This window comes from Aegilops tauschii, chromosome 4 (genome assembly GCF_002575655.3).
Source record: "Aegilops tauschii subsp. strangulata cultivar AL8/78 chromosome 4, Aet v6.0, whole genome shotgun sequence".
NCBI lineage: Eukaryota > Viridiplantae > Streptophyta > Magnoliopsida > Poales > Poaceae > Aegilops > Aegilops tauschii.
The window spans coordinates 369,270,240-369,296,362 of NC_053038.3; the positions used below are offsets into that span (position 1 = coordinate 369,270,240).

The 26,123-nt window shown below is 44.5% G+C and overlaps 1 protein-coding gene and 1 long non-coding RNA gene across 3 annotated transcripts; one reads left to right on the plus strand and one right to left on the minus strand.

The window, feature by feature from the left end:
- Positions 1–18,174: 18,174 nt before the first annotated feature.
- Positions 18,175–20,745, minus strand: LOC141021326 (uncharacterized). Its single transcript, XR_012182214.1, has 6 exons — positions 20,480–20,745; positions 20,234–20,376; positions 19,610–19,686; positions 19,426–19,545; positions 19,080–19,330; positions 18,175–19,006 (listed from the first exon to the last, which is right to left on the minus strand). It is a non-coding gene; the product is annotated as an uncharacterized lncRNA (long non-coding RNA).
- A 1,936-nt stretch (positions 20,746–22,681) lies between these two features.
- Positions 22,682–25,220, plus strand: LOC109777019 (tropinone reductase homolog At5g06060). 2 transcript variants are annotated; one of them, XM_020335680.4, is made up of 5 exons: positions 22,682–22,974; positions 23,053–23,260; positions 24,027–24,243; positions 24,332–24,438; positions 24,827–25,220. In XM_020335680.4, the coding sequence occupies exons 1-5, from the start codon at positions 22,742–22,744 to the stop codon at positions 25,013–25,015; spliced, it is 954 nt and encodes a 317-aa protein (XP_020191269.1). In that variant the 5' UTR covers positions 22,682–22,741; the 3' UTR covers positions 25,016–25,220. The 2 variants fall into 2 exon arrangements, with proteins under 2 accessions (XP_020191269.1, XP_020191267.1); XM_020335678.2 differs by having other exon boundaries at positions 22,727–23,260.
- Positions 25,221–26,123: the final 903 nt, after the last annotated feature.

Genomic DNA, 26,123 nt, shown 5'->3' on the forward strand with positions numbered 1-26,123 from the left:
GTTCTTGTGTTGAAGTTTGCAAGTCCCGTAGCATGCACGTATGGTAAACGTTATGTAACAAATTTCAAACATGAGGTGTTCTTTGATTGTCCTCCTTATGAGTGGCGGTGGGGGACGAGCGTTGTCTTTTCCTACCAATCTATCCCCCTAGGAGCATGCGTGTAGTGCTTGGTTTTTGATGACTTGTAGATTTTTGCAATAAGTATGTGAGTTCTTTATGACTAATGTTGAGTCCATGGATTATACGCACTCTCACCTTTCCATCATTGCTAGCCTCTTCGGTACCGTGCATTGTCCTTTCTCACATTGAGAGTTGGTGCAAACTTCGCCGGTGCATCCAAACCCGGTGATATGATACGCTCTTTCACACATAAACCTCCTTATATCTTCCTCAAAACAGCCACCATACCTATCTATTATGGCATTTCCATAGCCATTCCAAGATATATTGCCATGCAACTTTCCACCGTTCCCTTTATCATGACACGTTCATCATTGTCATATTGCTCTGCATGATCATGTAGTTGACATAGTATTTGTGGCAAAGCCACCATTCATAATTCTTTCATACATGTCACTCTTGATTCATTGCATATCCCGGTACACCGCCGGAGGCATTCATATAGAGTCATACATTGTTCTAGTATCGAGTTGTAATCGTTGAGTTGTAAATAAATAGAAGTGTGATGGTCATCATTTTCTAGAGCATTGTCCCAAGTGAGAAAAAAAAGAGAAAGGCCATAAAAAAGAAGAAGGCCCAAAAAAATGAGAGAAAAATAGAGAAGGGACAATGTTACTATCCTTTTTACCAAACTTGTGCTTCAAAGTAGCACCATAATCTTCATGATAGAGAGTCTATTGTTTTGTCACTTTCATATACTAGTGGGAATTTTTCATTATAGAACTTGGCTTGTATATTCCAACAATGGGCTCCCTCAAATGCCCTGGGTCTTCGTGAGCAAGCAAGTTGGATGCACACCCACTTAGTTTCTTTTGTTGAGCTTTCATGCATTTATAGCTCTAGTGCATCTGTTGCATGGCAATCCCTACTCCTTGCATTAACATCAATCGATGGGCATCTCCATAGCTCATTGATTAGCCTCGTTGATGTGAGACGTTCTCCTTTTTTTGCCTTCTCCACATAACCCCCATCATTATATTCTATTCCACCCATAGTGCTATATCCATGGCTCACGCTCATGTATTGCGTGAAGGTTGAAAAAAGTTTGAGATTACTAAGGTATGAAACAATTGCTTGGCTTGTCATCAGGGTTGTGCATGATGAGAGCATTCTTGTGTGACGGAAATGGAGGATGACTAAACTATATGATTTTGTAGGGATTAACTTTCTTTGGCCATGTTATTTTGAGAGGACATAATTGCTTAGTTAGTATGCTGGAAGTATTATTATTTTTATGTCAACATTAAACTTTTATCTTGAATCTTTCGGATCTGAATATTCATACCACAATTAAGAAGAATTACATTGAAATTATGCCAAGTAGCATTCCACATCAAAAATTCTGTTTTTATCATTTACCTACTCGAGGACGAGCAGGAATTAAGCTTGGGGATGCTTGATACGTCTCCAACGTATCTATAATTTTTTATTGTTCCATGCTATATTATATTCTATTTTGGACATTATTGGGCTTTATTATACACTTTTATATTATTTTTCGGACTAACCTATTAACCGGAGGCCCAGCCCAGAATTGCTGTTTTTTGCCTATTTCAGAGTTTCGCAGAAAAAGAATATCAAACGGAGTCCAAACGGAATGAAACCTTCGGGAACGTGATTTTCAGAACGAACGTGATCCAGAGGACTTGGACCCTACGTCAAGACATCAACCAGGAAGGCACGAGGTAGGGGGGCGCGCCTACCCCCCTGGGCGCGCCCTCCACCCTCGTGGGCCCCACGTTGCTCCACCGACGTACTTCTTCCTCCTATATATACCAACGTACCCCCAAACTACCAGACACGGAGCCAAAAACCTAATTCCACCGCCTCAACCTCCTGTACCCGTGAGATCCCATCTTGGCGCCTTTTCCGGAGCTCCGCCGGAGGGGGTATCGATCACGGAGGGTTTCTACATCAACACCATAGCCTCTCCGATGATGTGTGAGTAGTTTACCTCAGACCTTCGGGTCCATAGTTATTAGCTAGATGGCTTCTTCTCTCTTTTTGGATCTCAATACAATGTTCTCCCCCTCTCTTGTGGAGATCTATTCGATGTAATCTTCTTTTGCGGTGTGTTTGTTGAGACCGATGAATTGTGGGTTTATGATCAAGTTTATCTATGAACAATATTTGAATCTTCTCTGAATTCTTTTATGTATGATTGGTTATCTTTGCAAGTCTCTTCGAATTATCAGTTTGGTTTGGCCTACTAGATTGATCTTTCTTGCAATAGGAGAAGTGCTTAGCTTTGGGTTCAATCTTGCGGTGTCCTTTCCCAGTGACAGTAGGGGCAGCAAGGCACGTATTGTATTGTTGCCATCGAGGATAACAAGATGGGGTTTATATCATATTGCATGAGTTTATCCCTCTACATCATGTCATCTTGCTTAAAGCGTTACTCTGTTCTTATGAACTTAATACTCAAGATGCATGCTGGATAGCGGTCGATGTGTGGAGTAATAGTAGTAGATGCAGGCAGGAGTCGGTCTACTTGTCTCGGACGTGATGCCTATATACATGATCATACCTAGATATTCTCATAATTATGCTCAATTCTGTCAATTGCTCAACAGTAATTTGTTCACCCACCGTAATACTTATGCTCATGAGAGAAGCCACTAGTGAAACCTATGGCCCCCGGGTCTATTTTCCATCATATTAATTTCCCGTCAACAAGTTATTTCTAGCGTTGTCTTCATTTTGCTTTCTTTACTTTGCATCTTTATCATAAAAATACCAAAAATATTAGCTTATCATATCTATCAGATCTCACTCTCGTAAGTGACCGTGAAGGGATTGAAAACCCCTTTATTGCGTTGGTTGCAAGGATTTATTTATTTGTGTAGGTGCGAGGGACTCGTGCGTGGCCTCCTACTGGATTGATACCTTGGTTCTCAAAAACTGAGGGAAATACTTACGCTACTTTGCTACATCAACCTTTCCTCTTCAAGGGAAACCAACGCAGTGCTCAAGAGGTAGCAGTGACATACTGGAGCAATTGCCTTGGCGAAGGAATCCAGATTTCACAAGAGAACCAAACACATCAAGAGACGCTTCAATTCCATCCGCGATCAAGTCAAGGAGGGAGACATAGAGATTTGCAAAATACATACGGATCTGAATATTGCAGACCCATTGACTAAGCCTCTTCCACGAGCAAAACATGATCAGAAACAATACTCCATGGGTGTTGGAATCATTACTATATAATCTAGATTATTGACTCTAGTGCATGCGGGAGACTGAAGGAAATATGCCCTAGAGGCAATAATAAATTGTTATTTATATTTCCTTATATCATGATAAATGTTTGTTATTAAAGCTAGAATTGTATTAACTGGAAACTTAGTACATGCGTGAATACATAGACAAACAGAGTGTCACTAGTATGCCTCTACTTGACTAGCTCGTTAATCAAAGGTGGTTAAGTTTCCTAGCCATAGACATGAGTTGTCATTTGATGAACGGGATCACGTCATTACAGAATGATGTGATTGACTTGACCCATTCCATTAGCTTAGCACTTGATTGTTTAGTATGTTGCTATTGCTTTCTTCATGACTTATACATGTTCCTATGACTATGAGATTATGCAACTCCCGAATACCGGAGGAACACTTTGTGTGCTATCAAACGTCACAACGTAACTGGGTGATTATAAAGATGCTCTACAGGTGTCTCCGATGGTGTTTGTTGAGTTGGCATAGATCGAGATTAGGATTTGTCACTCCGATTGTCGGAGAGGTATCTCTGGGCCCTCTCGGTAATGCACATCACTATAAGCCTTGCAAGCAATGTGACTAGTTATTGGTTTGACCGATAAAGATCTTCATAGAATATGTGGGAGCCAATATGAGCATCCAGGTTCTGCTATTGGTTATTGACTGGAGACGTGTCTCGGTCATGTCTACATAGTTCTTGAACCCGTAGGGTCCGCACGCTTAACGTTCGATGATGATCGGTATTATGAGTTTATGTGTTTTGATGTACCAAGGTAGTTCGGAGTCACGGATGTGATCACAGACATGACGAGGAATCTCGAAATGGTCGAGACATAAAGATTGATATATTGGATGGTTATATTCGGACACCGGAAGTGTTCTGGGTGGTTTACCGGACCCCCCCCCCGGGGGGGACTAATGGGCCTAGATGGGCCTGAGTGGAGAGAGAGAGGGGCGGCCAGGGCAGGCCGCGCGGCCCCTCCCCCTTGAGTCCGAATTGGACTAGGAGGGGGCGGCGCCCCCCTTTTCCTTCCCCTCTCCCACTCCTTCCTTCCCCCTCCTAGTAGGACTTGGAAAGGAGGAATCCTACTCCTACTAGGAGGAGGATTCCTCCCCTCCTTGGCGCGCCATAGGGCCGGCCGGCCTCCCCCCTTGATCCTTTATATACGGGGGCAGGGGGCACCCTAGGACACAGAAGTTGACATTGTTTAGCCGTGTGCGGTGTCCGCCTCCACAGATTTCCACCTCGGTCATATCGTTGTAGTGGTTAGGCGAAGCCCTGCGTCGGTAACTTCATCAACACCGTCATCACGCCGTCGTGCTGACGAAACTCTCCCTCGGCCTCAGCTGGATCTAGAGTTCGTGGGACGTCACCGAGCTGAACGTGTGTAGATCGCGGAGGTGCCGTACTTTCGGTACTAGGATCGGTTGGATCGCTAAGACATTCGACTACGTCAACCGCGTCACTTGACGCTTCCGCTTACGGTCTACAAGGGTACATGGACTACACTCTCCCGCTCGTTGCTATGCATCACATAGATCTTGCGTGATCGTAGGAATTTTTTTGAAATTACTGCGTTCCCCAACAGTGGCATCCGAGCCAGGTTTATGCGTAGATGTTATATGCACGAGTAGAACACAAATGAGTTGTGGGCGATAATAGTCATACTGCTTACCAGCATGCCATACTTTGATTCGGCGGTATTGTTGGATGAAGCGGCCCAGACCGACATTACGCGTACGCTTAAGCGAGACTGGTTCTACCGACGTGCTTTGCACACAGGTGGCTGGCGGGTGACAGTTTCTCCAACTTTAGTTGAATCGAGTGTGGCTACGCCCGGTCCTTGTTGAAGGTTAAAACAACACACTTGACGAAAAATCGTTGTGGTTTTGATGCGTAGGTAAGAACGGTTCTTGCTCAGCCCATAGCAGCCACGTAAAACTTGCAACAACAAAGTAGAGGATGTCTAACTTGTTTTTGCAGGGCATGTTGTGATGTGATATGGTCAAGACATGATGCTAAATTTTATTGTATGAGCTGATCATTTTTTGTAACGGAGTTATCGGCAACTGGCATGAGCCATATGGTTGTCGCTTTATTGTATGCAATGCAATCGCCCTGTAATTGTTTTTACTTTATCACTAAGCGGTAGCGATAGTCGTAGAAACAATAGTTGGCGAGATGACAACGATGCTACGATGGAGATCAAGGTGTCGCGCCGGTGACGATGGTGATCATGACGGTGCTTTGGAGATGGAGATCAAAGGCACAAGATGATGATGGCCATATCTTATAACTTATATTGATTGCATGTGATGTTTATCCTTTATGCATCTTATTTTGCTTTGATTGACGGTAGCATTATAAGATGGTCTCTCACTAAATTTCAAGGTACAAGTGTTCTCCCTGAGTATGCACCGTTGTGAAAGTTCGTCATGCCGAGACACCACGTGATGATCGGACATGGTTTAGTTGATTTGGATCACGTGATCACTTAGATGATTAGAGGGGTGTCTATCTAAGTGGGAGTTCTTAAGTAATATGATTAATTGAACTTCAATTTGTCATGAACTTAGTACCTGATGGTATTTTGCATGTCTATGTTGTTGTAGATCAATGGCCCGTGCTACTGTTCCTTTGAATTTTAATGCGTTCCTAGAGAATGCTAAGTTGAAAGATGATGGTAGCAACTACACGGACTGGGTCCATAACTTGAGGATTATCCTTATTGCTGCACAGAAGAATTACGTCCTGGAAGCACCGCTAGGTGCCAGGCCTGCTGCAGATGCTGCTGATGACGTAAAGAACGTCTGGCAGAGTAAAGCTGATGACTACTCGATAGTTCAGTGTGCCATGCTTTACGGCTTAGAACCGGAACTTCAACGACGTTTTGAACGTCATGGAGCATATGAGATGTTCCAGGAGTTTAAGTTAATATTTCCAGCAAATGCCCGGATTGAGAGATATGAAGTCTCCAATAAGTTCTACAGCTGCGAAACAGAGGAGAATAGTTCTGTCAGTGAACATATACTCAGAATGTCTGGGTACCACAACCACTTGACTCAGCTGGGAGTTAATCTTCCTGATGATAGTGTCATTGACAGAGTTCTTCAATCACTGCCACCAAGCTACAAGAGCTTCGTGATGAACTATAATTTGCAAGGGATGGATAAGACGATTCCTGAGCTCTTTGCAATGCTAAAGGCTGTGGAGGTAGAAATCAAGAAGGAGCATCAAGTGTTGATGGTCAACAAGACCACCAGTTTCAAGAAAAAGGGTAAAGGGAAGAAGGGGAACTTCAAGAAGAATGGCAAACAAGTTGCTGCTCAGGTGAAGAAACCCAAGTCTGAACCTAAGCCTGAGACTGAGTGCTTCTACTGCAAAGGGACTGGTCACTGGAAGCGGAACTGCCCCAAGTATTTGGCGGATAAGAAGGATGGCAAGGTGAACAAAGGTATATGTGCTATACATGTTATTGATGTGTACCTTACTAATGCTCGCAGTAGTGCCTGGGTATTTGATACTGGTTATGTTGCTAATATTTGCAACTCGAAACAGGGACTACGGATTAAGCGAAGATTGGCTAAGGACGAGGTGACGATGCGCGTGGGAAATGGTTCCAAAGTCTTTGTGATCGCGGTCGGCACGCTACCTCTACATCTACCTTTGGGATTAGTTTTAGACCTGAATAATTGTTATTTGGTGCCAGCGTTAAGCATGAACATTATATCTGGATCTTGTTTGATGCGAGACGGTTATTCATTTAAATCCGAGAATAATGGTTGTTCTATTTATATGAGTAATATCTTTTATGGTCATGCACCCTTGAAGACTGTTCTATTTTTGTTGAATCTCGATAGTAGTGATACACATATTCATAATATTGAAGCCAAAAGATGCAGAGTTGATAATGATAGTGCAGCTTATTTGTGGCACTGCCGTTTGGGTCATATTGGTGTAATGCGCATGAAGAAACTCCATTCTGATGGACTTTTGGAATCATTTGATTATGAATCACTTGGTACTTGCGAATCATGCCTCATGGGCAAGATGACTAAAACTCCGTTCCCCGGAACAATGGAGCGAGCAACAGATTTGTTGGAAATCATACATAGTGATGTATGTGGTCCGATGAATATTGAGGCTCGCGGCGGGTATCGTTATTTGCTCACCTTCACAGATGATTTGAGCAGATATGGGTATATCTACTTGATGAAACATAAGTCTGAAACATTTGAAAAGTTCCAAGAATTTCAGAGTGAAGTGGAAAATCATCGTAACAAGAAAATAAAGTTTCTACGATCTGATCGTGGAGGAGAATATTTGAGTTACGAGTTTGGTCTTCATTTGAAGTAATGCGGAATAGTTTCGCAACTCACGCCACCCGGAACACCACAACATAATGGTGTGTCCGAACATCATAACCGCACTTTATTAGATATGGTGCGATCTATGATGTCTCTTACTGATTTACCGCTATCGTTTTGGGGTTACGCTTTAGAGACGGCTACATTCACATTAAACAGGGCACCATCTAAATCCGTTGAGATGACACCTTATGAACTGTGGTTTGGCAAGAAACCCAAGTTGTCATTTCTTAAAGTTTGGGGCTGCGATGCTTATGTGAAAAAGCTTCAACCTGATATGCTCGAACCCAAATCGGAGAAATGTGTCTTCATAGGATACCCAATGGAGACCGTTGGGTACACCTTCTATCACAGATCTGAAGGCAAAACATTCATTGCTAAGAATGGATCCTTTCTAGAGAAGGAGTTTCTCTCAAAAGAAGTGAGTGAGAGGAAAGTAGAACTTGATGAGGTAACTGCACCTGCTCCCTTATTGGAAAGTAGTTCATCACATAAATCAGTTCCTGTGATCCCTACACCAATTAGTGAGGAAGCTAATGATGATGATCATGGAACTTCAGATCAAGTTACTACTGAACCTCGTAGGTTAACCAGAGTAAGATCCGAACCAGAGTGGTACGGTAATCCTATTCTGGAGGTCATGTTACTTGAACATGACGAACCTACGAACTATGAGGAAGCGATGATGATCCCAGATTCCGCGAAATGGCTTGAGGCCATGTGAGATGGGATCCATGTATGAGAACAAAGTGTGGACTTTGGTTCCATAGAGAATAAATGGATCTTCAAGAAGAAGATTGACGATGACGGTAATGTTACTGTCTATAAAGCTCGACTTGTTGCGAAAGGTTTTCGACAAGTTCAAGGAGTTGACTACGATGAGACCTTCTCACCCATAGCGATGCTTAAGTCTGTCTGAATCTTATTAGCAATTGCTATGTTTTATGATTATGAAATTTGGCAAATGGATGTAAAGACTGCATTCCTGAATGGATTTCTGGAAGAAGAGTTGTATATGATGCAACCTGAAGGTTTTATTGATCCAAAGGATGCTAACAAAGTGTGCAAGCTCCAGCGATCCATCTATGGACTGGTGCAAGCATCTCAGAGTTGGAATAAACACTTTGATAGTGTGATCAAAGCATACGGTTTTATACAGACTTTTGGAGAAGCCTGTATTTGCAAGAAAGTGAGTGGGAGCTCTGTAGCATTTCTAATATTATATGTGGATGACATATTGTTGATTGGAAATGATATAGAATTTCTGGATAGCATAAAAGGATACTTGAACAAGAGTTTTTCGATGAAAGACCTCGGTGAAGCTGCTTATATATTGGGCATCAAGATCTATAGATATAGATCAAGACGCCTAATTGGACTTTCACAAAGCACAAACCTTGATAAAGTTTTGAAGAAGTTCAAAATGGATCAAGCAAAGAAAGGGTTCTTGCCTGTGTTACAAAGTGTGAAGTTGAGTAAGACTCAATGCCCGACCACTGCAGAAGATAGAGAGAAAATAAAAGTTGTTCCCTATGCTTCAGTCATAGACTCTATCATGTATGCAATGTTGTGTACCAGACCTGATGTGTGCCTTGCTATTAGTTTTGTAAGGAAGTACCAAAGTAATCCAGGTGTGGATCACTGGACAGCAGTCAGGAACATCCTGAAATACCTGAAAAGGTCTAAGGATATGTTTCTCGTTTATGGAGGTGACAAAGAGCTCGTCGTAAATGGTTACGTCGATGCAAGCTTTGACACGTGCACTGATCCGGATGACTCTAAGTCACAAACCTGATACGTATTTATATTGAATGGTGGAGCTATCAGTTGGTGCAGTTCTAAGCAAAGATTCATGGCGGGATCTACGTGTGAAGCGGAGTACATAGCTGCTTTGGAAGCAGCAAATGAAGGAGTCTGGATGAAGGAGTTCATATCCGATCTAGGTGTCATACCTAGTGCATCGGGTCCAATGAAAATCTTTTGTGACAATACTGGTGCAATTGCCTTGGCAAAGGAATTCAGATTTCACAAGAGAACCAGGCATATCAAGAGACGCTTCAATTCCATCCACGATCAAGTCAAGGAGGGAGACATAGAGATTTGCAAGATACAAACGGATCTGAATGTTGCAGACCCGTTGACTAAGCCTCTCTCACGAGCAAAACATGATCAGGACCAAGACTCCATGGGTGTTAGAATCATTACTATGTAATTCGGATTATTGACTCTAGTGCAAGTGGGAGACTGAAGGAAATATGCCCTAGAGGCAATAATAAAGTTGTTATTTATATTTCCTTATATCATGATAAATGTTTATTATTCATGCTAGAATTGTATTAACCGGAAACTTAGTACATGTGTGAATACATAGACAAACAGAGTGTCACTAGTATGCCTCAACAAAACATGGTTAAGTTTCCTAGCCATAGACATGAGTTGTCTTTTGATGAACGGGGTCACATCATTAAAGAATGATGTGATTGGCTTCACCCATTCTGTTAGCTTAGCACTTGATCATTTAGTATGTTGCTATTGCTTTCTTCATGACTTATACATATTCCTATGACTATGAGATTATGCAACTCCCGAATACCGGAGGAACACTTTGTGTGCTATCAAATGTCACAACGTAACTGGGTGATTATAAAGATGCTCCACAGGTGTCTCCGATGGTGTTTGTTGAGTTGGCATAGATCGAGATTAGGATTTGTCACTCTGATTGTCGAAGAGGTATCTCTGGGCCCTCTCGGAAATGCACATCACTATAAGCCTTGCAAGCAATGTGACTAATGAGCTAGTTATGGGATGATGCATTACGGAACGAGTAAAGAGACTTGCCGGTAACGAGATTGAACTAGGTATTGAGATACCGACGATCGAATCTCGGGCAAGTAACATACTGATGACAAAGGGAACAATGTATGTTGTTATGCGGTTTGACCGATAAAGATCTTCGTAGAATATGTGGGAGCCAATATGAGCATCCAGGTTCCGCTATTGGTTATTGACCGGAGACGTGTCTCGGTCATGTCTACATAGTTCTCGAACCCGTAGGGTCCGCACGCTTAACGTTCGATGACGATTGGTATTATGAGTTTATGTGTTTTGATGTACCGAAGGTAGTTCGGAGTCCCGCATGTGATCACGGACATGACGAGGAGTCTCGAAGACATAAAGATTGATATATTGGACGGCTATATTCCGACACCGGAAGTGTTCCGGGTGGTTTCGGATAAAACCGGAGTGTAGGAGGGTTACCGGAACCCCCCCTCCCCCCCCCCCCCCGGGGAACTAATGGGCCTAGATAGGCCTGAGTGGAGAGAGAGAGGGGCAGCCAGGGCAGGCCGCGCGCCCCCTCCCCCTTGAGTCTGAATTGGACTAGGAGGGGGCGGCGCCCCCCTTTTCCTTCCCCTCTCCCACTCCTTCCTTCCCCCTCCTAGTAGGACTAGGAAAGGAGGAATCCTACTCCTACTAGGAGGAGGATTCCTCCCCTCCTTGGCGCGCCATAGGGCCGGCCGGCCTCCCCCCTTGCTCCTTTATATACTGGGACAAGGGGCACCCTAGGACACACAAGTTGACATTGTTTAGCCGTGCGCGATGCCCCCCTCCACAGATTTCCACCTCGGTCATATCGTTGTAGTGCTTAGGTGAAGCCCTGCGTCGGTAACTTCATCAACACTGTCATCATGCCGTCGTGCTGACGAAACTCTCCCTCGGCCTCAGCTGGATCTAGAGTTCGTGGGACGTCACCGAGCTGAACATTTGCAGATCGCGGAGGTGCCGTACTTTCGGTACTAGGATAGGTTGGATCGCGAAGACATTCGAATACATCAACCGCGTCACTTGACGCTTCCGCTTACGGTCTACAAGGGTACGTGGACTACACTCTCCCGCTCGTTGCTATGCATCACATAGATCTTGCGTGATCGTAGGATTTTTTTTAAATTACTGCGTTCCTCAACATTCCATATATCATGATAAATGTTTATTATTCATGCTAGAATTGTATTAACCGAAAACTTAGTACATGTGTGAATACATAGACAAACAGAGTGTCCCTAGTATGCCTCTACTTGACTAGGTCGTTAATCAAAGATGGTTAAGTTTCCTAACCATAGACATGTGTTGTCATTTGATGAACGGGATCACATCATTAGAGAATGATGTGATGGACAAGACCCATCCGTTAGCTTAGCATAATGATCGTTTAGTTTTATCTCTATTGCTTTCTTCATGACTTATACATATTCCTCTGACTATGAGATATGCAACTCCCGAATACCGGAGGAACACTGTGTGTGCTATCAAACGTCAATTTGTACTGGATGATTATAAAGATGCTCTACAGGTGTCTCCGATGGTGTTTGTTGAGTTGGCATGGATCGAGATTAGGATTTGTCACTCCGAGTATCGGAGAGGTATCTCTAGGCCCTCTCGGTAATGCACATCACTATAAGCCTTGCAAGCAATGTGACTAATGAGTTAGTTACGGGATGATGCATTACGGAACGAGTAAAGAGACTTGCCAGTAACGAGATTGGACTAGGTATGGTGATACCGACGATCGAATCTCGGGCAAGTAACATACCGATGACAAAGGGAATAACGTATGTTATTATGTGGTTTGACCGATAAAGATCTTCGTAGAATATGTAGGAGACAATATGAGCATCCAGGTTCCGCTATTGGTTATGGTCATGTCTACATAGTTCTCGAACCTGTAGGGTCCGCACGCTTAACGTTCAATGATGATTTGTATTATGAGTTATGTGTTTTGGTGACCTAAGTTTGTTCGGAGTCCCGGATGAGATCACAAACATGACGAGGAGTCTCGAAATGGTTGAGAGGTAAAGATTCATATATTGGAAGGTTATATTCGGACATCGGAATGGTTCCGAGTGATTCGGGTATTTTTCCGGAGTACCGAGGGGTTACTGGAACCCCCCGGAGAAGTGTTGGGCCAACATGGGCCTAAGGGAGAGAGAGGGAACCCCGCGGGGGGTGGCCGCGCGCCCCCCTCCTTGGGAGTCCGAATAGGACAAGGAGGAGGGGGCGGTGCCCCCTTCCCTTTTCCTCTCCCTCTCCTTCCTATTCCCTCCGGTGGAAGAAAGGAAAAGGGGGGGCGAATCCTACTTGGACTAGGAGTCCAAGTAGGACTCCCCCCATGGCGCGCCCCTCCTGGCCGCCGGCCTCTCTCCCCTCCTCCTTTATGTACGTGGCCAGGGGGCACCCCAAAGGCACAACAGTTGTTTCTTAGCCGTGTGCGGTGCCCCCCTCCATAGTTTACCACCTCGGTCATATTGTCGTAGTGCTTAGGCGAAGCCCTGCGCAGATGATGTCTACTACGCAACTTTATTCTTGTAGACTCGTGTTGGGCCTCCAAGCACAGAGTTTTGTAGGATAGTAGCAATTTTCCCTCAAGTGGATGACCTAAGGTTTATCAATCCGTGGGAGGTGTAGGATGAAGATGGTCTCTCTCGAACGACCCTGCAACCAAATACAAGAAATCTCGTGTGTCCCCAACACACCCAATACAATGGCAAATTGTATACGTGCACTAGTTCGGCGAAGAGATGGTGATAAAAGTGTAATATGGATGGTACAAATATATTTTTATAATCTGAATAAATAAAAACAGCAAGGTAGCAAATAGTAAACAGGCACAAAAAGGGTATTGCAATGCTTGAAAATGAGGCATAGGGTCCGTACTTTCGCTAGTGCAACCTCTCAACAATGCTAACATAGTTGGATCATATGATTATCCCTCAAAGTGCAATAAAGAATCACTCCCGAGTTCCTATTAGCGGAGAACAAAAGATAGAAATTGTTTGTAGGGTACGAAACCATCTCAAAGCCATTCTTTCCGATCAATCTATCCTAGAGTTCGTACTAAAATAATGCAAGCTATTCTTTCCGATCGATCTAATCAAAAGTTCGTACTAAAATAACACCATAGCAAATTCATATTCATAATACTCAATCCACACAAGGAACTACAAAGAGACCCCAAAGTTTCTATCGGAGAAAAGATAATAAAAATGTGCATCAACCCCTATGCATAGATTACCCCAATGTCACCTCGGGAATCTGCGAGTTGAGTGCCAAAACATATATCAAGTGAATCAATACGATACCCCATTGTCACCTCAAGTATTCATACCGCAAGACATACATCATGTGTTCTCGTATCTGAATATTCAATCCGACAAGATAAAACTTCAAAGGGTAAAGATTCAATTCATCACAACAAGAGTATAGAGGGGAGAAACATCATATGATCCATCTATGTTAACAAAGCCCATGATATAGATCGCGAGAGAGAGAGAGAGAGATTAAACACATAGCTACTGCTACAAACCCTCAGCCCCGAGGGTGGACTACTCCCTCCTCATCGTGGTGGCCGCCGGGATGATGAAGATTGCCACCGGTGATGATTCCCCCCTCCGGCAGGGTGCCGGAACGGGTCTAGATTGGTTTTCGGTGGCTACAGAGCCTTGCGGCGGCGGAACTTCTGATCTAGGTTAACCCCGAAGGGTTTTGGAATATTTGTGAATTTATAGGGTAAAGAGGGGGTGCGGGAGGCCACCGAGGTGGGCACAACCCACCTGGGCGCGCCTGGGCCCCCAGGCGCGCCCTGGTGGGTTGTGCCCCCCTTGGGGCACCCCCCCCAGGTGCTTCTTTGGCCCACTGTTGGTCTTCTAGTCCATAAAAAAGCTCTGCGAAGTTTCGTTGCATTTGGACTCCGCTTGGTATTGATTTCCTGCGATGTAAAAAACAAGCAAAAAACAGCAACTGGCACTGGGCACTGGGTCAATCGGTTAGTCCCAAAAAATGATATAAAGTTGCTATAAAATGATTGTAAAACATCCAAGAATGATAAAATAACAACATGAATACTTCATAAATTATAGATACATTGGAGACGTATCAGCGGATCACATCCCCAACACCGTCGCCACGCCGTCGTGCTGAGGGAACTCTCCCTCGATCCTCTACTGGATCAAGAGCTCGAGGGACGTCATCGAGCTGAATGTGTGCTGAACACGGAGGTGCCGTACGTTCGGTACTTGGATAGGTTGGATCGTGAAGACGTTCGACTACATCAACCGCGTTAACTAAATGCTTCCGCTTTCGGTCTACGAGGGTACGTGGACACACTCTCCCCTCGCATTTTTATGCATCTCCTAGATAGATCTTGCGTGATCGTAGGATTTTTTTGAATTACTACGTTACCCAACACATTTTGCATCATAATTATCTATTATTATGTAGGTTATTTTAATGTTATATTCCACAATATGATGTAATTCTAATGCCTTTTCTCTCTTAAAATGCAACATATATGAAAGGAGAGAGATTATCGGCAACTGAAATTTGACCTGAAAAAGTGACAGCCGAGATAGCAATTCTCCGGAGCTCAAATTGACGTAAAATTTTATGGATAATTATTTTGAAATATATTAAAAATACTGGAGGAAAAATATACCACACGGGACCCACCAGCCATCCACCTGAACAGGTGGCGCGGACACCCTTCTGGCCGCGCCACTTCGCCATGTGGGGCCCTGGTGGCTCCCTTCCTGACGTCCTTCTCCTATGAAGCCATTACACTAGAAAAAATAGAGAGAAGACTTTCGGGACCAGCCACCGCTGTCTTGAGGTGAAAGCAGAGGCGGGGAACTTTTTCTCTTTGCGAAGCGATTCTGGTGGGGAACTTCACTTTGGGGGGGGGGGGTCAAAGTCATCGTCATCACCAATGTTCCTCTCATCGTGAGATGCTTCATATTCATCAACATCTTCTCTAGCACCATCTCATCTCAAAACCCAATTCATCTCTTATGTTCAATCTTTGTATCCGAACTCAGATTGGTAGCTGGGGTGCTAGTAGTGTTGATTACATCTGGTAGTTGATGCTAGTTGGTTTACTTGGTGAAAACGTTGTGTGCTTGTATATTTTTTTAGTTAAGAAAAATGGACATTAAGGAATATGGTTGTATGGTCGGCTCCCGCATCAGTGTCCACACACCGGTTCAGACCGGTCTGCGGATGAATGCGGTGTCTGATTTGAGGGTCAGCGTTTGATTATCCCTAATCTCATAATTTCTAAGCAAGTGATAAGATGAATCAAATTTACCCCATTCTAACTCTCCAACCGAACACATAAACGAAATCGTTCTATTCCATTTTTCTTTTCTACCAAACTCAGAAACAGACCAACTCATTTCTTTTTCTTTTTGAGAGAGACCAACTCACAAAATTGTGTTATTCCTATTAGGATTTAAACTAATTATATTAATTAGGGATAATCGCCCCTTGTAACTAGCATGCGATTTGCCTCTGACAACCGTTCGAAACACGCCCACACCCCCATGCTCGGATGCGTCCCTTTGTGGCGTTGGCGTCGGTTCCCTCTGTATATAATCCTCCTACATCATCAATGAAAGATTTAATGGTTCTATCAATTCGTTCTTTCGCACATTATGAACATATATCTCTACCAAGAGCAAATCATGCCCGCCGCAATCGCCAGAAAAGTGTAGTGGATTGGGGATGATTTAGTCGATGTGAACGAGATGTCCGTCGCCTCCCTTATCCATCTACTCTTGTGTACAGGCTGTTGATTGGCAATCACTAGGCCTGGTTGAGTAGTCGGGCTCTAGCCCATGCTGTACAAGCAGCGAAAAAAATGGATCAAAAACGAAAAAAAAGAAGGTGGCTTAGCCACGGTAGTAGGCTGTAATGTTCTAGCCCATTGACATTATTTTTTGTTTTCTTTTCTGATTAGCTTCTGCCATTTTCAGTTTTTATACATATGTGTTTGTTAGTATTTCCTAACATAATACTATGTAATGTCTGCTTATGTAATGTCAACATGTTTATGGGTGCAATTTTTAATTGCTACATGTTGATTATGCTTGAAAATTATATGACTACTTTTAGTTTTTGCACATATCTTATGGATTGCAATTATGGCTATAGCTTTGTTCATAATTGTGAGGTCTACACCACCTAGTGATTACCTTCAAAGTGTTTAATTAACACAAGGTTGTGCAAAGTATCATAAGAATATAGGTCTACACTACATGGTAGTGATTGCCTCAAAGCAAAAAATGAAAGCACACATATTATGGTATGAAAATAGCCATACGAGTGTCTACATCACTTCGTGGAGGCTACCTCTATGTGTTCTACAAAATATAGATCTACGCCATTTTATGGTGATTATTTGTAAAAAGCCATATTTTTGGTCTTTTAGGTTTTTCCTAGACCTTTATATTCGAATCAAGCATTTTATTTTACACACAATTAATTTACATGATATTAAATTAATGCGCACGATAATTTCATGCAGAGTATGGGTTGCCATTGAAGGAATTTGCTGAGCTTGCCACTGATGGCAGAAATTATCTGAACTGGGCCATGGATGTCAAGATTAACTTGGCGGCCAGAAATCTGATCAGCACTATAACCACACCTGCTTAAGGACCTCCTGCTATCGCAAATACGACAAAGTATGCTTCTTTCCACTTCATTGGACACCATTTTTGTTTTGAGCATAACGATTTGCATGGATAGCGCTTCTATGTACCGAGCACTACCGAGGCTGCTCTTTTTAGGCAACATCGCCGAGACTGCTGGACGTCCTGACTTAGGCCATGGGATAGTGCGTATCTGGGTGGGGCCCCCTGAATTTCGGGGGCCGTATATAATCCTCCAACATCATCAATGAAAGAAGCTTCAAAAAAACATCATCAATGAAACATTTACTGATTCGATCAATTCGCGAAAATTCGCTTCTGATCATGAGCACAGCTGAGCCTGTTATCTCGTCTGCCCGCTGTCCTCGGGATCCACGTGTTTAATGTATTTTGGTATGTACACGGCAGCCGTATTGTAGATGTATTCCAGGCTGGAACCCGCTCATTAATATGCGACCCAACAACTCTGCCGTTCCGGTACAGGATGCAGTCGGATGGATCAGCCCCTTTTCTGTGCCTGAGCCATTCCAGCTTGACGTTCACCTAACGACCATCTACCAGCCCAGCCGGTAGATAAGTAATCGGAGCACCCGCCCAGGGACAGTTTCAAAACATAGTAAGACCCTGCTTCCCTGTAACAGTATACTGCCGGATTTAGTTTACAAGCGTGTAATACCGGCCACAGAAGATTTCCGCCCGGAAAAGAAACGATGTGTAGAAGCGTGTATCTTAAACCTGCCGCATACGAACGTAACAGGGAATACCAGCGTAAATAATACAGACCCAATACGATGACGAACCAAGCACTTGGAACCAACTCACCTGACTTTTTCTTATGGAGGTATTTTGGTGGAAAACTCAATCCAATCGGTGCCTTAGTGCAATTTTTTTTGAAATCATATTTGTCTCAAGCAACATCAATGGTGCCGAAACAAAATTTTACCACTCCACATAGTTCAGCATCGTTTGACATACATAGCTTATACTCAGGGAGGAACAGGCGTCATGTCCATGCAGAAATCACACACTAGAAAATCCTTCAAATTTGAAATTCAGAGTTATCGTACATGACCGTCGGAACTCTTAAGATGCAGTAGCACCCAGCAGCATGGCGCACGTAGTGCGACCGTGTCCAGCGATGCCACAATTCTTGCAGCTTGCAGGTTTGCGAGGCCGTTTAGCATGTCACCTCCCTCAGGGCAGGTAGTCTTCTTATGACCTAGCAGTTTGCAGATGCTGCAGAACCTTGTCCTTTTACTCAGTCCTTCATATGATGCCTTCTCCCTACTTGAGCATGGGAACCAGGTTTGTTGCTCGGAGCCGATAGTCAGCAAGTGCATCCCAGTTACCAGAAAGGGTCACACTGTTCTCGTTGTCAACCATCTCTCCCTCAAATGTTGACGTTTGTGCCCGCCAATGCAATGTGGTTGCGATTCGCCTCAACAGCTTGTCTCTCCTCATAGCCAAGCACATCTCTTGTTTCGGGCTTTTCAGCTAGCGGTGATGCCTCCACAATTATATCCTTTATCTGACCCAACACGAGCGCATACGTTACGACGGATTAATCCCCAAACCTAACCAGCTCCATGCATGGCATCTAGGTAAAGGATCGAGCTCCGACAGATGAAAGATCGGTTCACGGCTTGGTCTCTTTGGAAGTGAGCAAGGTGCTGGGCTAGGATGTCCCTAGCATTTTTCGTCCATCTCTTGAGGATGTGCCGCTTCGGTATCTGCGTCACGCCAACATAATCTATCACCTGAAACAAGCAAAATGAAACATTATTTTTCACGGACAGATGAGCAACGACCAACATTGTGATCCCAAAATACCTTGAAAGCATGGCAGCACAGCATTCCCATGTGAGCGAAATGCCCGCATTCACACTCGAACCACTCCCCATCGTCCAACATGGTCACCTCATAAACAACCTTGCTCCACTTCCCACGGTTGTCGGCATTGTTGTGTCTTGCAATGTACTTCTTCTTCCTTTCAATTTCCTCGACCTAGTAAGCCCCATCCTCGAAAACATTGCAGGGCATTCGCACCGGCAAGACCGGCTGTTTTGCTGCTCAGGCCTCCCCTGCAAAAGGAAGTTATCAGCTGCAGTTAAGATAGCCGCATAGCCAATGAACAAGAAAATTACAAGAAAACAAGTGTTGTCTTATGTGTACTCACCGAGCATCCACACACAATTTCCTGCATACCTTTCGTCAGCTCGACATTCAGATCGCTCTTGCCATATCTTATACCAAATCCGAGCTCCCATGAATAAAGATTGTAGAAATCATACGTTCCCTGAGAGTCAAAACTCATTCCAGTTTCTGGCTTGACCACATTGTCTGATGGCTTATCAGCGTACCTCCTGATTGTTTCTTCGAATGGAGTAACTTTGCCAACGCACGGTGTCTATCAGGGGGTGCACGGCCAACTCTCAACCTGCAAAAAAGAAATCCAAGTTTTTTTTACTCTTCTCACTTGGTAGGAACATCTGTTTGTTTAGCATGGTTTCATTCCATTTTTCTGATCGGTGACAAAATCCACCTAAGAACAGACAATGCTATCTGCGAAAAATGGATCAGCATTGCATTTTACAACTACATCATCAAACAGTGACCAGCAGCAGAAATTTATTCATTTGCCACAGCCTGAGACTTTGAGAGGTCAGCCAATTAACACTACTAAGCACAACTTCAGATATGTGCAACAACATAGACAAATAAATTTGTCAGTCAATTTTCATCTCGTTTTTCTAGCAAGGTATCACATTTCTTGATTTGTGTCATGATTTTATGTACAAACAGACCATATTATCAGTGACACATGGATCAGCATTTACAGCCTCACCACGAATTAGCGATCAAACACCACAAATTAATTTGTTGCCATCGCATCAGGTTCTAAGAGGCCAGCCAATCGATAATAGTAAGCACAATTTCAGACATCTCCATCGACATAGGCATGTAAATTGCAGAGTCAATCTCACCTTTTAGTCCATCCTGGTGCCTCTGGGTTCACTTTCCCGAATGATTCCACGGACTGAGTCGGGGGACTCCTTTCTCTTGCCTCCTGTGTCATCGCAGGGCACTCACAGCGGCAAGACCGGCTATTCTGTTGCTCTGGTTTCCCCTGCAATTTTTTTCCACTATATCAGCTATTTAAATATGAATTCCAGTGCAATAATTATGAAAGATAATGTCAAAGATAATTTCAAAAGGTTTTAAGTGCCGACCGAGCATCCACAGACGATCTCTTGCAAACACTTTGTCCGCTCGACGTTCAAACGGCTCTTGCCATATCTATTACCAAATTCAACCTCCCAAGAATACAAGTTATAGAAATCGTACGCTTCTCCAAGGGAATCAAAACTCATACAAATCTCTGGCTTTATTACATTGTCTGAACGGTTTATCAGCGCATCTCCTTATTGTTTCCTCTAAAGGAGTGACTCTACTAGCACAGGGTGCTCTATCCGGAGGGGCACGCCCAATTCGTAACCTAAAATTAAATGCACTGTTTTTTCAGATGCCTTGAACTTATGTACAATGCCAACAGGGGATGGGCAAGACTTCGTTTTTGTTCTTAGCTCATCGAATCACATGATAGGCTATACAGGTTAATTAAGCACAATGGGCAACAATTTTTAGGTGCCTTCAGTACGAATGGCACTCAAACATATCTAATAATGGGCACAAAAAAATCCTACTAATTTGCAATTAATAACAGTAGTGATTGCACGTATACCTTCTTGTCCATCCCGGTGCCTCCGGGTTCACCTTACCGGTGGACTCGGCCGACTAGGTCGGCGACTGCTTCCTCTTTCCAGTGTATTTGTTTTGCTCAGAAGAATCACCGAGGTAGAGTTCTATTGTGTTACCGGGCTCGGGATGGCCAACAAATCAAAATATAGAGTTCTGCTAGTCATTCACTTGCATTAACTTTTGGATTAACAATGTAGAGTTCTGTTGTGTTACCGGGCTCGGGATGGCCAACAAATCAAAATGACCAGCTGCCCGCTAAGGTATTGTTTCACTTACAAGTCGTACTCTCAAATTCAAGTTTATTTCTCATACAAAATCGTTCCTTTCTATTTTCAAGACTTGGGTAGCCAATCAAGTCATGCACAAGAGAGACACTTTTGAATAGCTCTCTATAAACTTTGCTTCTGAGGATTATTGCTCTACAAAACAATTACCTTCAGATGTAATACTTCCCCTTGAGATGTAGTAATTCACCTTACTATTCCTTTTGATGTTAGATGTGTAACTGTTCTACCGTCAAGAAAGATATTGATTACTTGCTGGTAATTTTTTTCACGGTTTAGCTTTCCAGTTAAATGTGGTCTTGGGTACTGAATTTGAAAGGATTTTTCGCCAATTTGTGATTTCACCTACACTTGTGTGATTAAAAAGCAGAGAAGATGTATAGATGAAGCTGGATAGCTCGTATACTTCCAATTTTCAGTACGTGCATATGTCAATACGTGGATAAGTGAGAGCTGGTTAGCTAGTACATAGATGGAAGCAAGCAACTAGAATCACCTTTGCCTGTTGAGATGCATCGAGCTCACGCCTTCTTCAAATGTGACCCAACGACCTCCCGCGGCATCTCGCCACCGGCCACGGCCGCGCCCGCCGACTGGGTGCACACGCTGTGGTTCCACCTTCTACGAGGGAGCGGGTCGGCCACAGCCTTGGACTCGCCGGAGGCGGGCGGAGCTAGCCGCGACGGCCCCCGTCTTCCCACCGGCCAAGGATACAGCCCCGTGCGGTGCAGCGCCGCTGAAGCGAGCGGAGTTAGCTTAGCTTGCACGGACCCATCTTGCCTCCAGTCAAGGCCACTGCCCCAGCGGCGCAGCAGGCCGGAGGCGGGCGGCGCTAGCCGCGACAGCTCCCGTCTGGCCGCCAGCTACGGCGCCGAGCGGCGGACCTCACCTCGTCGGAATCCTCTTTCACGGAGCTGTACAAGGAGTGGCTATGGAGTGTGGAACAGGATAAGGCAAGGCAAAAAGATACAGTATTCTGTAAATTAGGAAAAAAGAATTGTGGCTGTTTGAGTGGTGGGTTCCGTCAGGACACGGTTGGCCGCTGGCTGGGCCTGCAGCAGACGGCGCGTGTCTACGCAGCAGACGGCGATTACGTTTCTGATCTTTGGGTCAGGTTCTCGTGACGGACCCGATCCACGGCTCGGCTCGTCAGGGTAACGTGCATTTCAAAAGGACGAGCCCGGGCGCTGGCGTACATCACTGTTCATCCCCGTATATCGCCAGTCGACGTTAATTTCTTCCACCAATATTTCCTGCCATGGACCCACTAGGGCGAATCCCTAAAACTGAACGTACGATCGAGATAACATATTCAGATGCAGCCCATCTCAGTAACGCCGCTGTTCTTTCACAATTCATTCCACTTGGTTTACAAACCAAACACGCCGACCTGCGTCGGGTAGAGCCCACAGAGGCGCAAAAAGGGACCGCTCTAGTCATTGTGGGGCCATGCCAAGAGCCGCGACGTGGCACATAGCGCAACCCAATAATGCTACACCACGGTTAAACTGTGCATCCCGGTGTCATGCTCGCAGAGATCAGTCCTGCGGTACGAACGACGCTGTTTCAGCTCGGCTCTACGAGGAGGAGATGGCCGCGGCAGACGACATCGGCGCCAGTGCGGGGAGGTGGTCCCTCCACGGCAGGAGGGCGCTCGTCACCGGCGGCACCCGCGGCATCGGGTACGTACGCACCCTTCACGCCCCCTTCTTTTCCGATCTCGTCCCGGCTTCAGATGGTTTTCTGCGCTTGATGTACAGGCGCGCGGTGGTGGAGGAGCTGGCGGCGCTCGGGGCCGCCGTGCACACGTGCTCCCGGAAGGAAGCCGAGCTCGGCGAGCGCTTGAAGGAGTGGGAGGCCAAGGGATTCCGCGTCACGGGCTCCGTCTGCGACGTCTCCGTGCGCGACCAGCGCGAGCTCCTGCTCCAAGACGTCGCCGGCCGCTTCGCCGGCAAGCTGGACATCCTCGTACGTGAAGCACCCCATATCTTCTCCCCAGTCCCCACACCTTTCTCGATCTGTTGCTAACCCCTGGAGTATGTACTCCCTACGTAAAGAAATATGAGAGCGTTTAGATCACTACCTTTAGTGATCTAAATGCTAAATATAAGAACGTTTAGATCACTGCCTTTCTTATATTATTTCTTTATGGAGGGAGTAGTTATCTTCCTTAGTTTCGTCACAAATTTTGCATGTTTTGATTCCTGTATGTCGGCATAGTATATCTCTTTGGATACCTCTTGTAGTGTGATGTGGATTGAGTTCATGTGAAAAGATAAGTGCTGCATACTGTCTCTGTAGCCGTGTGCCTGTGACTCGTGGGGTGTCATCATGTTATTATTTTGGCTTCAGAAAAAAATGTTCTTGGTTTGTGGTCATGAGTGACCAGTAATTTGAAATTAAACTGCAACTGTTTGATCGTTTTCAAGCACAACTTCAGATGGTTTTGCTTCAGTAATGTGTTTTCCTTTGAACATTTGTACTACTACATGTTGTAGCAGAACCGAATTGCAGTTCCTTTTTAATGGTTTCTGCCTCGCCTTGGCGAGTACACTTGGACAAACATACCACAGTTTGCAAGTTTCATTCCATACCGTTTATTAGTACTCCCTTTGTCCTAAACACACCACAATTCGTGCCTAGATACGTCTGTATCTAGGTAAATCTAAGACTTATAATTTGGGACGGAGGTAATATTTCAAATACATCTTACTCTCCCAATTTGGTTATGCAGATAAACAACGTGGGCACAAACCATAGAAAACCAACCACTGAATACTCGGCAGATGAATATTCGTTCATAATGGCCACCAATCTTGAATCTGCATATCATCTATGCCAACTTGCACACCCTCTTCTCAAAGCATCCGGGGTGGCCAGCATTGTCTTCATATCATCAGTCTCTGGAGTGGTAGCCATATCTAGTGGCTCCATTTATGGCATGACAAAAGGTAACTGTTGGTCTGCTATGCAGCATATGTGAACAAGATAACATGTAGATCATCGATCCATGATCGTCTTGTGGCGGCCGCTTTTCAGGTGCGATGAATCAGTTGGCCAAGAACCTAGCGTGTGAGTGGGCGAAAGACAACATAAGAATCAATTCTGTTGCTCCATGGTACATCAAGACTTCACTTGTGGAAGAGGTAAGGCCTATACTTTGAGTTTTTATCAGAAGTATCTTTTTTTTAGTTGTTCTCAGAAGTAACTTTCGTTTACTTCTCTTGCTCGGAAGTTATCTGAGTTGGCCACCTTGTTAGTATGTCGGAACTGATTGTTCCATCCATTGTTCTCGTTCCTGATTCTTAATATCGTATAAACACAGAGACATGTCTAATTAAGAGCTATATATATATATCTAAATATCACTTTTCATGGCTTGCAGCCTTGCACCTTACTACAACCTTTGTACACTAATATAAGACGTTTTTACATTAGTTTACAGAGGGAGTACATTAGAACCTATGTGCCCTATCTCGACGCACCAAGGAAATAAAAAATTTAATGCTTCACCTGTCCCGTTTGATCCTCCAGGATTTGGCGAAAGAGGATTTCGTGGATAGCATCGCCCGTCGAACTCCCATGAGGCGTGTGGGAGAACCTGAAGAAGTATCATCGCTGGTGGCGTTTCTCTGTATGCCCGGTTCATCTTATATCACTGGCCAGACGATCTCGGTTGATGGCGGCATGACTATAAATGGCATGTACCCGACTGAGAACTAGCAGAAGGGGTGAAACTGCATGTTGGTTCAGAGCAAATCGTGATACAGAGCAAATCGTGATACGTGGATCATCCGTGTCCGCGTGTATAACCTGTATGGGAAGGTTATCTTGATGTACAATCTGTATGTGTATGTTTTTCCACTTTAGCTAAATGTAAGTCTACTGGAGATGTGATAAAAAATGATCCCTTGTTAAGATTTGAAAACGACTGGTTCCTCAGGGAAGGTTTAGATGACCTGGTTATTAAAACTTGGAAAACAACAACAACGAAGCCTTTAGTCCCAAACAAGTTGGGATAGGCTAGAGGTGAAACCCATAAGATCTTGCAACCAACTCATGGCTCTAGCACATAGATAGCAAGCTTCCACGCATCCCTATCCATAGCTAGCTCTTTGGTGATACTCCAATCCTTCAGGTCTCTCTTAACGGACTCTTCCCATGTCAAATTCGGTCTACCCCGCCCTCTCTTGACATTCTCCGCATGCTTTAGCCGTCCGCTATTCACTGAAGCTTCTGGAGGCCTGCGCTGAATATGCTCAAACCATCTCAGACAATGTTGGACAAGCTTCTCCTCAATTGGTGCTACCCCAACTCTATCTCGTATATCATCATTCCGGACTCGATCCTTCCTCATGTGGCCACACATCCATCTCAACATACGCATCTCCGCCACACCTAACTGTTGAACATGTCGCCTTTTAGTCGGCCAACACTCCGCGCCATACAACATTGCGGGTCGAACCGCCGTCCTGTAGAACTTGCCTTTTAGCTTTTGTGGCACTCTCTTGTCACAGAGAATGCTAGAAGCTTGGCGCCACTTCATCCATCCGGCTTTGATTCGATGGTTCACATCTTCATCAATACCCCAATCCTCCTGCAACATTGACCCCAAATACCGAAAGGTGTCCTTCCGAGGTACCACCCGGCCATCAAGGCTAACCTCCTCCTCCTCACACCTAGTAGTACTGAAACCGCACATCATGTACTTGGTTTTAGTTCTACTAAGCCTAAACCCTTTCGATTCCAAGGTTTGTCTCCATAACTCTAACTTCCTATTTACCCCCGTCCGACTATCGTCAACTAGCACCACATCATCTGCAAAGAGCAT